Source organism: Pelobates fuscus, chromosome 3 (assembly GCF_036172605.1).
Source record: "Pelobates fuscus isolate aPelFus1 chromosome 3, aPelFus1.pri, whole genome shotgun sequence".
Taxonomy (NCBI): domain Eukaryota; kingdom Metazoa; phylum Chordata; class Amphibia; order Anura; family Pelobatidae; genus Pelobates; species Pelobates fuscus.
This window is the reverse complement of record NC_086319.1, coordinates 396,590,793-396,604,926: the sequence shown is the minus strand read 5'-3', so window position 1 is coordinate 396,604,926 and position 14,134 is coordinate 396,590,793. Positions and strand designations below refer to the sequence as shown.

The 14,134-nt window shown below is 40.7% G+C and overlaps 1 protein-coding gene across 2 annotated transcripts in view; it reads left to right on the top strand.

The window, feature by feature from the left end:
• Positions 1 to 14,134, top strand: part of LOC134601517 (uncharacterized) — a 70,940-nt gene that overhangs the window by 26,862 nt on the left and 29,944 nt on the right. For both annotated transcript variants that reach the window (XM_063446025.1, XM_063446024.1), the window contains exon 4: positions 183 to 545. In XM_063446025.1, the coding sequence (XP_063302095.1) occupies positions 183 to 545 (363 nt within the window). The remainder of the gene's footprint in view (positions 1 to 182; positions 546 to 14,134) is intronic.

The window sequence follows — 14,134 nt, the reverse complement described above, 5'->3', positions numbered from 1 at the left end:
TTCAAAACCTGGGACACATTTAAATTATACGACTCTCCATTTAATAACAGATGTCAGGTATTTCTCCTGACTTTACAAAAGGATTGTAAACTGTAATTGTTGTACTCATTTCCATATTATTCCAATGTGATTCTCTCTTACACACCACCCCATTGGGTCTTTGCAATATGTTCTGTTCACAGGTCAGCATGATTCAGAATTCACTATAAATCAGCCTGAGGAATCCTCCGCACCAATAGGAGGCTCAGCCAACATTGCCTGCTCATACAATACTCCCATAAATAAAACACCCTTGGATGCTGTGATTTACTGGAGAGCTGGCAGCCATGATGGACCTATAGCATATCACCCCTCCACATGGATGGTTCATTCCACTTACAGAGGAAGGACACATGTGACACGGCAAGCAGATCTACAGATAATGGGGGTACAAGACACAGACAGCTCTGTATATTACTGCTTTGTGACACTCAAATTCTGTGTTGGCAATGGTGTCATTAACAATCATATCAGCTATGGAAATGGAACCAGACTGAGCGTAACAGGTGAGCTCACACACAGAAAAAATGTGCAATATAATTATAATATATATAATTTGTAGTCAAGTCAAAAGTTTGTTTGTCTAGGATCTTTAAGTAGCCCCTGTCTTCTAGGGTAACCTGCAACACTGAACATACTCCAACTCTGGGTTTAAGTATTATTTTCTTTAACACTTCAGCAAAGGAACCTAAAACAAACAAAATGAATATAAGACTCTGAGTGAACTGACTCAGGCTGCTCTTACATACACTATTAAATAAGTAAGTAATTGGCAACTGCAGAGACTCCACTAATCAGTGCAATACCTTACCTGGATCCTTCCATGGGAATTTAACCCTTAGAAGGAAGAGGTAGAATTTCCCAAAGCATGTCTTATATCCCTTCCATCCAGAATTACAGCACATTTCCTTTCACATATCCTCTCCCCAGCTCATTACCTCTGGGATGAGAGACCATGGAAATCAAGCATTGACCCCTCGAAGTCCATTAGCATTTCCCTGTTTCAGACCTGCCCTATGTTCCACAGTACAATGAAAGCACCCGGCCACCCTAGAGATTTTTCTCTTTATTCTGACACATTCAAGAATGCAGAGCATGGTCTGTAATTGGCCTAAGCTTCCTTTCTAACAGGTATTACCAAAGAGTATCTAAAGCCCACTTAATTACCAGACACTCTTTCTCAACTATGGATTATTATCTTGTGGGCTTAACTTTCTGCTCAAAAAATAGATGTGATATTCTTGGGAAAGGGTAGACCCTAAGTCAACATGCAAAGCATCCATCTGTACAATAAATTCTCTAGAAAAATCTGGGATAGTTAGGATAGATTGGACACAGAGCTTCTTTCAATGTCATGAAAGCCTGTTCTGCTTCTGAAGACTATTTAACAGTAAGTGGGACTCTTGCTTTTGTGAGGTCTGTTAAAGCAATCATGGCAGCAATCATGGCAAAATTTGGGATGGACCATCTATAATAACCAGTTAGGAATAATAACTACAAAGGATAACTACAATTCAATGGAAACTTGGGCAACAACTTACATGTAATGAGCAACTAGATATCTGAAATACAAAAATTGGTATATGTATGTGCGCTCCACAAATAAAAGAATACAAAAAAATAGGTATAATAGTACACTCAATATAATAATGGTTGAATATTAGTAATCAACGCAGGACTAGAATTTTAACAATTAACAAAAGTGTATTGAAAGCTTTGTATCCCCTAACCCAAACTTAAATATATCAAGTAAAATATTACAATGTGTCAAAACCTCTCATAATTCTCTGATAAATGTCAGGCGCCAGGAATAAAAAAACTGCGCTTATCCTCTGGTACTCCTCCTGCAACCGCAATCAAACGGTAACGGCTGAAAGAGACACGCGTAGTAATGCAAGATACGTGCCGAGGCCGGAATCTTAAAAAAAAGCCATGGCTTTCTTAAAGATGTGGTTTTAGTGGCAGTCCGGGCACTGGGAGCCCGGACTGCCACCACAACCACTTACATCTATAGGGCTCCCAGTGGCAGGAATAAGCTTATTGGTCAACATTCCTGTTATCATTCATGTAATCTTAACTCTCTCTCTTGTTTTGCCACTTTTCAGAAATCCTAAGCACTTCAGCACTTCAGCAATTCAGACCAATGTCATTCGGTTCGGCACTTCCGAACTACCTAACTTTGGCATTTCAGACATTCATATGCATCCGAATTGCACAAAATTCGTCCGAATGTACATTTGGAACGAAACGAATTGCACATGTCTAGTAAAACCTGACGTTAATTTATAAACCAAAACAACCAAACCATATTAAAATATAGTGTACCTGAAAATATTGTAAAGAACAATACATTCATACATAATTATAGAACACACATATATTTATTAAGCACACAAATATGATAAAATAATTTCCCCTTAAAAAGGCCTTCTATATAGTCAACTTTTTCATGATTTTTTTTAAAGGAGTGGAGAATGGGAGAGCATCTAATGGAGGAGGGAAGTGAGTTACACAGGAATGGTGCAGCCCTCGTGAAGTCTTGAAGTCAAGCATCAGATGTGGGAATAGGGACAGAAGATAGACATAAGTCTTCAACAGAGCGTAAGGGCCTACACGGGACATACTTGTGTATTAGGGAGGATAGATAGGTGGGAGCAGTATTATGTAGAAGTAAGAACCAGAATTAAGTTAAGTCCTATATCTTACAGGAAGCAAATGTAGAGACTGACAGAAGGTGAGGTGTCGGAGGTGCTTGCGGACAGGAAGATGAGCCTCGCTCGCCGGGAAGTGGATAACATTAGTCAAGGTGAGAGAGGACAGTGGAATGGACCAGTACCTTAGTCGCATCTGGCGTTAAACAGGGTTGGATGCGCGCAATGTTTTTGAGATGGAAGATGGATAGACTGAAAATGAGGCATGAAGGAGAGGTCGGAGTCAAAAAGAACACCTTGGCCACGAGCCTGCGTGGTGGAGCTGATTATAGCACCGTTGGAGGTAGACAGACATAGGAGTAGCAACACTTGAGGGAGGAAAGACCAGAATTTCAGTTTTGGTCAAGTTGAGTTTAAGGAAGAGGGCAGCCATCCAGTTAGAAATAGCAGAGAAGCAGTAAGAGACACTAGTCAAGAGGGATGGGGAGAGATCAGGAGAGGACAGATAGATTTGCGTGTCATCCGCATAGAAATGATATTGGAAGCCAAATGAGCTAATTGTCAGGATTACAGTTGATCCAGCATGCAGAAATGTGTCACACCTAGGACTAAGGGTAATATCTAACTGGACCTTAGAATGCCTGGTCTCAACGTACCTAAGAATAGTCAATATACTAGCTGAGGTCAGGGACACAGAATGGGACAGAGCGATAAGGGAAAGCCAATAGTCAAGGATACCAGAAGTCAGGGAAGTCAAAACGAAGCAAAGGTCAATAACCAGAAACACACGATCAGGAACACACTCTTGGATAACCATCTAAGGTAAACCACAACCGGGCAATGAGAAAAAGTAAAAATGAGTTTAAATAAGCTTCCTGTAGATCCGACCGGCTGTAATCGGCCTTTGACCCCAAAACGTGCGTTTGCGTCTTTTGCGTGACGTCACGCGCACGTTGACATCATCATTACCGTGGACAGACGTGGCTATAATATGGCATAGATACACAGCAGCCGGCGTCCACCAACATGTTGCACGAGTTAGGTATACTGGCGCAGGGTTGCTGAGCAGCACTTCCATTATTGCCAGGAACAGAGACGTATTGGGCGGCATTTTGCAGGGGGTGGCAAAAAAGCCGCCCTCAAATGCCCAGGGCAAATGCCTTGTTAGCCTTGTGGCTAACTGACATGCTGGGCGGTCGGGCGGCGCTGGCAGGTGGGCTGCTGGCGGCTGGCGAGGGAGCACGTCCTCTGAGCTGTCTGCTCAGCTCCCTCACACGCCGCCCGCAGAGTGAGGCTGGGAGCCGGAATATGATGTCATATTCCGACTCCCAGCCTCACTCTGCGGCGTGCGAGGGAGCTGAGCAGACAGCTCAGAGGAAGTGCTCCCTCGCCAGCCACCCGCCCGACAGTCAGCCAGCCAGCCAGCGCACAGCAGCCTGCCCATCAGCACCCCCAGCACTCACACGGACATACTACATCCCCAGCACACTTCACCTCAGCACACACACACAGATACACACTTCACCACCGTCACCCATACACACATTTCACCCCCAGCACACACAAACACACTGGATCTCCAGCACACACAGACTCACAGTGTATCCTCAGCACACACAAACATACATATCACTCCCAGCACAGACACACACTTCATCCCCAGCACACATACAGACACACACTGCATCCCCAGCACACACACAAACGGCAAACTACATTCCTAGCATACGCACTGCATCCTAAAGCTCTCACATCAACACTGCATCACCAGGACATACACACAATACATTCCCTTCACACACACACTACATCCTGTTCACACACACACTACATCCCCTATCTCATTATACATCCCAAACACACACTACTTCATCAGCACACACACTCTATTCATTACATACACACTGCATCCCCAGCAAAAACACACTACCTCCCCTACACACACACACACACACAATACCTCCCATACAAATACAACATCCTCTATACACATAGTGATGGAATCTACACTGCACAAACATTTACACTACAGTAACACAAACCTATCATCAATAAACCTACAAACTCCAAATGGCAAAACATAAATGCTGGTCATCCAAAAACAGCATCCAGCGTTATTAAATCTCCATAGGAAAGCATTGAGACAATGCTTTCCTATGGGGAGGGTCTAATGCGCTTGCGGTGCTTGCTGGGCATGCGCATCATTTCTCCCCGATGACATCGTAAAGGCAGAGCACCGACTAGGGTGGGAGGGGGGGGCAGCATTTCATCCTTGTTCTATGCAGCACAATGTCTTTGGCAGGCCCTGAGTGGGGGCAGTGTGTATGGATGTGCAGTTGGGGCATTGTGTGTATGGGGGAGAAGTGTGTGTATGGGGGTGCAGTGGGGGCAGTGTGTGTGTAGATGGGGGCTGATTAAAACAAATTTTTAAATTAAAAAATATGCTTTAAATTCCCCCCCCTTCTTAACTTTGCCCAGGGAAGGGGGATATTGAGTTCGCTCACGCGAGAATGGAGCATTGCCATGGTAACCGAGGCAATGCTCCGTGCTCGCGAGACAAGACCCGGTGGAGCTGCAGGCTGAGTTCCCAGGTCCTCTCTCCCTCACCTGCCAGCTGTCAGCAATGTGCCTGTGGACTGGTGAGGTAGATCTCTGAACTCCCCTCCGGTTCGTGAAGGCACCCAGCAGGAGGGAGCATCGGCTCTTGGAGGGGGGGGGGGGAATTGCGGGGCCCCCCGGTAACCTATGGCTACGTGCCCACAGAGAGGTTCGCCATCGCTGTCAAAGAGTAAGTTTCACTAGAAGATTTTATTTCACACATTAATCACAAATTCATTATAAAAATATAATTTATTGTGATAATAATAATAATAATAATATGTAACATGCATGATCTATCAGTGAATATTAGGTATAACTTAAGTTTACAATATGGCAGTGGTTTCAACACAATATAGACAGCTAAATAAAACAGTTATCAACACATACGCGGTCTAAGATTTATGACAGGACACTACATTGAAATCAACTTAACACAGAACAGCATCTCACAGCACACAGTGTAAAGCAATAAAAACTTTGTCTGACAGTCAAATCGTACTGAATTAACTCTTTCACTGCTGGCTATAATTCTCAAAGGCCAGATATCCTATTATATTGCAATTTTACAACTACAATAATTCCCATACCAGATCATTGACCATTCCTCTGTCCATCCAATAAGAATAATTCTAACCAGATTTTACGTTTGCAGAATTTTAACTTTCCTAATTAATATTCACTATCCTTAATTTCAGAACAAGCCAATACCTCTGGATACAAATTTGGTATGCTAACATTTGGCAAATTTACCCTTAATATATCGTTATCTTTATTCCACCTGCAAGAATGGAATTGTTATAGCCATGTATTATAGAAACATAGAATGTGACGGCAGATAAGAACCATTCGGCCCATCTAGTCTGCCCAGTTTTCTAAATACTTTCATTAGTCCCTGGCCTTATCTTATAGTTAGGATAGCCTTATGCCTATCCCACGCATGCTTAAACTCCTTTACTGTGTTAACCTCTACCACTTCAGCTGGAAGGCTATTCCATGCATCCACTACCCTCTCAGTAAAGTAATACTTCCTGATATTATTTTTAAACCTTTGTCCCTCTAATTTAAGACTATGTCCTCTTGTTGTGGTAGTTTTTCTTCTTTTAAATATAGTCTCCTCCTTTACTGTGTTGATTCCCTTTATGTATTTAAATGTTTCTATCATATCCCCCCTGTCTCGTCTTTCCTCCAAGCTATACATGTTAAGATCCTTTAACCTTTCCTGGTAAGTTTTATCCTGCAATCCATGAACCAGTTTAGTAGCCCTTCTTTGAACTCTCTCTAAGGTATCAATATCCTTCTGAAGATAGGGTCTCCAGTACTGTGTACAGTACTCCAAGTGAGGTCTCACCAGTGTTCTGTACAATGGCATGAGCACTTCCCTCTTTCTACTGCTAATACCTCTCCCTATACAACCAAGCATTCTGCTAGCATTTCCTGCTGCTCTATTACATTGTCTGCCTACCTTTAAGTCATCAGAAATAATCACCCCTAAATCCCTTTCCTCAGATGTTGAGGTTAGGACTCTATCAAATATTTTGTACTCTACCCTTGGGTTTTTACGTCCAAGATGCATTATCTTGCACTTATCCACATTAAATGTCAGTTGCCACAACTCTGACCATTTTTCTAGTTTACCTAAATCATTTTCCATTTGGCTTATCCCTCCTGGAACATCAACCCTGTTACATATCTTAGTATCATCCGCAAAAAGACACACCTTACCATCAAGACCTTCTGCAATATCACTAATAAAAATATTAAAGAGAATGGGTCCAAGTACAGATCCCTGAGGTACCCCACTGGTGACAAGCCCAAGCTTCGAATATACTCCATTGACTACAACCCTCTGTTGCCTGTCACTCAGCCACTGCCTTACCCATTCAACAATATTCGAATCCAAACTCAAAGATTGTAGTTTATTGATAAGCCTTCTATGTGCAACAGTGTCAAAAGCCTTACTGAAATCTAGGTAAGCAATGTCTACTGCACCACCCTGATCTATAATTTTAGTTACCCAATCAAAAAAATCAATAAGATTAGTTTGGCATGATCTCCCTGAAGTAAACCCATGTTGTCTCTGGTCTTGAAATCCATGTGTTTTTAGATGTTCAACAATCCTATTCTTTAACATGGTTTCCATCACTTTCCCCACTACTGAAGTTAGGCTTACTGGCCTATAGTTGCCCGACTCCTCCCTATTACCTTTCTTGTGAATGGGCACAACATTCGCTAACTTCCAATCTTCTGGGACTACTCCTGTTATCAATGATTGGTTAAATAAATCTGTTAATGGTTTTGCTAGTACACCACTAAGCTCTTTTAATAGCTTTGGGTGTATTCCATCAGGTCCCATTGACTTATTTGTCTTTACTTTTGACAGTTGAAATAGAACCTCTTCCTCTGTAAACTCACGTGTAATAAATGACTCATTTATCCTTTTTCTTAACTGAGGTCCCTTTCCTTCATTTTCATCTGTAAATACCGAACAAAAATATTCATTGAGGCAGTCAGCTAGACCTTTATCCTCATCTACATACCTTCCTTCTTTTGTTTTTAATCTAACTAATCCTTGTTTTACTTTTCTTTTCTCATTTATGTATCTAAAAAAAGTTTTGTCCCCCTTTTTTACTGACTGTGCTATTTTCTCTTCTGTGTGGGATTTGGAAGCTCTTATAATTTGCTTAGCCTCTTTCTGCCTAATCTTATAGGTCATTCTGTCTTCCTCACTCTGGGTTTTTTTATAATTACTAAATGCTAACTTTTTGTTTTTTACTATTTTGGCCACATCTGCGGAGTACCACAGTGGTTTCTTGAATTTTTTGCTTTTACTGACAAGCCTAATGCAATTTTCTGTTGCCTTCAGTAGTGCAACTTTTAAATAATCCCATTTCTTTTGGACTCCATATAAATTGCTCCAGTCTGATAATGACTCCTTTACACATATTCTAATTTTAGAAAAGTCTGTTTTTCTAAAGTCTAAAACTTTTGTTTTTGTGTGGTGTGACTCAGTCACTGTTCTTATATTAAACCACACTGACTGATGATCACTGGATCCTAAACTTTCACCTACAGTAATATCTGATACCAAATCTCCATTTGTTAACACTAAATCTAGTATGGCCTCTTTACGAGTTGGCTCCTCAACGACTTGTTTTAGAGACAATCCCAGTAGGGAGTTTAGAATATGTGTGCTCCTGGCACAAGTAGCTATTTTTGTTTTCCAATTCACATCAGGAAGATTAAAGTCACCCATGATGATAACTTCCCCCTTCATTGTCATTTTAGCTATTTCTTCAACTAGTAGATTATCTAACTCTTCAATTTGTCCTGGGGGCCTATAAATCACACCTACACGAGTTACTGTGTGATTACCAAATTCTAACGTAACCCAAACGGACTCTATGTTCGCCTCACTAACCTTTATTAGGCTAGATTTTATGCTATCCTTTACATACAGGGCCACCCCTCACCCTTTCTTGCCTTCCCTGTCTTTTCTATATAAAGAGTACCCTGGTATTGCTATGTCCCAGTCATTTTTCTCATTATACCATGTCTCGGTAACAGCGACTAAATCTACACTATCAGTTGCCATTATTGCCACAAGTTCATGGATCTTATTCCCTAAACTGCGAGCATTTGTAGACATGACTCTAAGCTTATCATTTTTTAACACACTTGCTACAGGCACCTTCTGTCCTTGTTTTGGGGGACAATTGGATTGATGTTTTATCACCCTTTTGCCCCCCCCTCCTAGTTTAAAAACATCCTAGCAAAACCTCTGAACTGCTCACTGAGAACATTTGTTCCCTTTTGAGAAAGATGCAAACCATCTTTTTTGTACAGTTTATTTCCATTCCAAACAGAGCTACCATGAGCAATAAAGCCAAATCCTTGCTCCCGACACCATTCACCAAGCCACAAGTTAAAGTCCCTAATACGCATCCGCCTGTCGTTCTGAGTGTTATGCACAGGCAGAACTTCAGAGAATGACAGTGTGGAAGCAACCTGCCGTATATCATTGGCAAAAACACTAAAAACTTCCTTAACCTCTGAAACCTCATTGCAAGCCAAGTCATTTGTCCCTAAATGGACAAGTACATCCAATTCCCCTTCCTGCTTTGCTTGCTTAACAATATTACAGATACGTCTCCTGTCTCTGTGAGCAGTAGCTCCGGGAAGACACCTCACAAGACCACCATTGTCCATCTCCACACCTCTTATGATGGAATCCCCCAACAACAACTGCTTTCTATTAGGCCTCACCATAGTCTTCATGTATTCCTTAGCTAATTATGATTTCTAATAATTGAAATCTGACCAACATTTATCCAGATATATATTCCTGCTATTAGTAAAATTAATTAATTTAATTAATTAAATAAAACCAGCATAATTACCAGTTAGGTTGTAGATTTTCTATCAGATGTGTAGACATGTCCCAGGAATTTTGAATGCAAGTATGATGAGAGAATTGTATGAACATATATAAAGGTTTTTCAGTTCTGAAGTTGTGTTAGTTGGAAAAGATAATATAAAGAATTAGGAGTGTGCAGCTTTGTCTCCAGATGTCAGATCTGCGAACAACCAACAGCGAACTGTGGTTGTGTCTTCCGTACAGACCATCATCTAGATTTTGGTCATTAGATAGCGCTATTACATCACCGAGAATTATTGTCAGGAGGTCCATTTACCTTTTTGTATAGTGGGTCAACTGAATTTCGTGATGAGTTTGATGTCATCTGGTTATCTTTTTATGGCTTCTATTCGGCAAAGAAGCTGTCATCTTCAAAGGTTTTCTTTGGTTTCAGTCAGACTTGATGTCTACAATGGGATTTAGTTTTTTGATTTTTTAGAAAGTAAAATTAATTACGTAGTGTATTCTGTAATTTGGTGTCTGGTTTTCTTGTGTGAAACTGTAGTTAAGATTACACACATTCCACTAACCTTAGTAAATAATATGGCATTTCTTCATTGATATTATATTCATGAATATTATATATTATTAACATAGTACTGATTATAAATAATTAATATAATAATAGTAAGTTATATGTGGATTGTGTGTGTGTGTGTGTGTGTATATATATACAGTCTGCCACCTATAGGAAAAAGCAATACTTAATAAATTAGTGAAATGGATCCTTTAAATCTAACCTCATGCTCAAGATTTTAAGTTGAGACAACATAATTACTATGAATAATTTGTTGCATGAAACACCGTTTTTGAAAACATTGTCAGTATATTTATACTGGCAGACATTTTGTGTTAAGACAGAAATTAAAAGTGTATACTGTAAGTCACCATCAGAACAGAGGTGACTCCATTTTGTATTACAATGCTAAGGAAGACGCAAAATCTTTCTCTCTCTAACTCTCTATTCATTCAAATCTGAGCTAAGGAATGCGACTTATGTAAACATTTAGCAGAGATAAAACTTGAGATAATACATGATGTCTACAGTAGTGGGAGGGTTGAATACAACAACCCAAAGACAAGTGTGTGTATATAAGTGTATACTGTAAGTCATATATACACACATTTGTCTTTGAGTTGTTGTATTCAACCCTCCTCCTGCTGTAGACATCATGCCTTATCTCAGGTTTTATCTCTGCTAAATGTTTACATAAATCGCATTCCTTAGCTCAGATTTGAATGATTAGTTACAGAGTTACAGAGAGAGAAATGTTGTGTCTTCCTTCCTTCTAGATAACACCTGGCATGACAGTGAATACATTAGTGAGTGAGTGGATTCTCAGTTTGGGAATTTCTTTTACACTGTAGACTTAATGATTGTATCACGATATGTCTGCTAGACTTATGCACACAAAAAAATTTGTCTGAACCCTTTTTTCAGTTTGGCTCAGCAGAATTTTGGAACCAAGGTTTTTACTGCTCCTCCTTTATTTCCCTATGTTGGTCACATCTGTGGCAAAAGTAACTTCGCCACTGGTTCTTGGAGGGGCCTGTTTGCCAGTCTCCAGATAAACTCTGGCTAAAGACACTGTTCTTGCCTTTATGATTTATATGGTTCCGTATACGGAACTTACTGAATGGATTAGGAGTTTGGGTTTGAATGCCGAACAAACTGCCGAATGGCCGGACCACCCGTATAAGAAGTCTGCCACCTATTAACGTTATTCACTCAGTAACCCTTTGAACTCCTGAATGTTCGAAGCAATAACAATTCGAACTCCCGAATGTTCGAATCATTAGAAGATTTTCGAAGTGGTCGGCTGGCATTCGAAACACATGGCGGCAGCCATTTTAAGCCGCGAACACAATGAGCGGTGTTTGGTCATCGAGTGTATGGAACTCAAATTGGACACTCGACAGCATGAACACCGCTAAACACATACCTTGCACTGATGTTCGGCTATTCGAATGGGTTTGAATGCCGAACAAACTGCCGAATGGCCGGACCACCCGTATAAGTAGTCTGCCACCTATTAACGTTATTCACTCAGTAACCCTTTGAACTCCTGAATGTTCGCAGCAATAACAATTCGAACTCCCAAATGTTTGAATCATTAGAAGATTTTCGAAGTGGTCGGCTGGCATTCGAAACACATGGCGGCAGCCATTTTAAGCCGCGAACACAATGAGCGGTGTTTGGTCATCGAGTGTATGGAACTCAAACTGGACACTCGACAGCATGAACACCGCTAAACACATACCTTGCACTGATGTTCGGCTATTCGAATGGGAATCGAACGGCGTTCGGTGGGAATAAAGTCCAGAACGAGAGACATAAACTGAGCCTATTCCCAAACCTATACGTTGGATATTTTATATTCTACTTCAAATCCCCAAAGTAGACCGACCTTACATCCTGATTTCCTGGAACTCTTTTCTGACAGTGATTTTGTGTGCGGTTGGTTAAACTAATACCTCTATGAACCCCTAAACCGATCTGGGTGATTTTTGGATATGTTGTTCATCCAAATCGGAGATATAACTTTTTCCATTAATTTTAAGGGTACTTTTGGGGTTTTATAAAAATATGTGTTTTTTCTTCCTGGAGATAATTGAGTTAATACAGTATCTGACTTAATTATCTCCCAGGAAGAGGGGAGGGATTGTATATTTGTATATGGGAGTGGCATGCATTTAAACACTGTTGTCATTGGTCTGTGACTTTGTGCTGCAGTCTTCCTCAAGGTCCAGGTTGGAGTGCCCCTTGCATGGGGACTTGCAAAAAAGGCCAGCTGTGGCTCCCAATAAATTAGTTCCTGCTTAACCTCAACATAGAACCTTGTCTCGTGTGTGGGGGAAATGGCTGTATCTACCCTGTGGATTGCTATATCACTATACTCCCCTGGGATTATAATCACTAGCTCTTATAAGAGCTGTTCCTGCTATACTCTCTGGAGTAGGAGAGGTTCACCCACTGAAAACTGGATCCTGGTCTTGGGTCTAGGGTGGTTGGAGGACGGCTAGTTCCCAGCCAAGCTGTAACGCTGGACATGGGGACTGTGGTGCTGATAGTGTCTGGCGGAGTGCTTGAAGTCCGCAGTGAGCACTATGAGCATCAATTGGCGGAGGCACCTGGTTGGGCTGCCAGGCAGTCCATCACAACATCACACTTGATCGTTTAATAAAATCATCTAGAGGCTGTCCCCAAGCCATAAGTCATTTTTTCCCCATCGGTCATCAATTTCTTTTGACACCATTGGTAAATTTCAGAATCATGACAACAAACCAAACATGTTTGGCATTATGTATTTTGTTTAGTTTGTAATTTGGGTACATTTTGGCTTGGAATTCAGGAATTCGGCCAATCACCTGATCAGCTCAAATTTGGCTGAACTGAAGTTTGCCCCAAAATAAATCTACAAGTCTAATGTGCAGTTGTTGAACATATTATCAGTTGTCGGCTTAGCATCAGAAAGAATAATAAATGTGCGCTGAAATATCGGGCGTATTAAGTTTAGCCATGCCTGTGTATTTGCTAAAGGAAAACTATTTTATGTGCAGGGTACTTCATTTTTATTTTAGATTTAGGACCCCCTTAATGATATAAAAAAACAAAACAAGTAAACTTACCTGTAATCCATTGTTGTGACAGACTCTATACAGTCCAATGTGAAATCATCAATCATGCACATTTCTGTCCAATTAGATACATCTCATAGAGAAGCATTATGGACAATAAGAAATCATTTATCCACAAATCCAGTGCTTCTCTATTAGAAACAATTAATCCAAACATTCTCTAAAAATGAGAAGCATTAACCGTGTTTAGAGTCATTGTGCTGTGTGTGATGAACTTCAAAATATGAAGGAACTGGTTGACAACCTCTAGTTTTACACTGTCAAACAAAAGGAGCAGCATTTATACATCAAACCTTTTACATGAAGATGTAATAGTTTTTGTGCCCAGAGGGTCCCTTTATCTATATGTGAATAGATTAACCTCTTAAGGACCAAGGGTATTTTAAGTTGCAACGTGTTTGTGACCAAGGACTTTTTGGCACTTGTCACGAATCAATTACTACAATTTCACCCTTTCTGTTTAAGTATACCCATATATATTAAAACCCATTTTTTGCAGTTTTACATGCAATCATTTCTACACACCAAGTGGGATCTGATTGCATAGCTCACACTGTACAAAAGGCTCTGTGAGCACTCTGTACAGTATGATTGCAGCATGAGAGGAAGATCTCCCTCTCATGTTGCAGCTCCTACACACAGTAATTACTACTGGGTTGTTGGCATATCAGAGCACTGATTAAAGAGCAGGGAGCAATCAGAGATAACTCACCAGGGTCTTTTCAGATCCCAGTGGTCTCACTGATATGGGGAGGGGGGATGAGAACAGTGGCATATTTAAAATTACCAC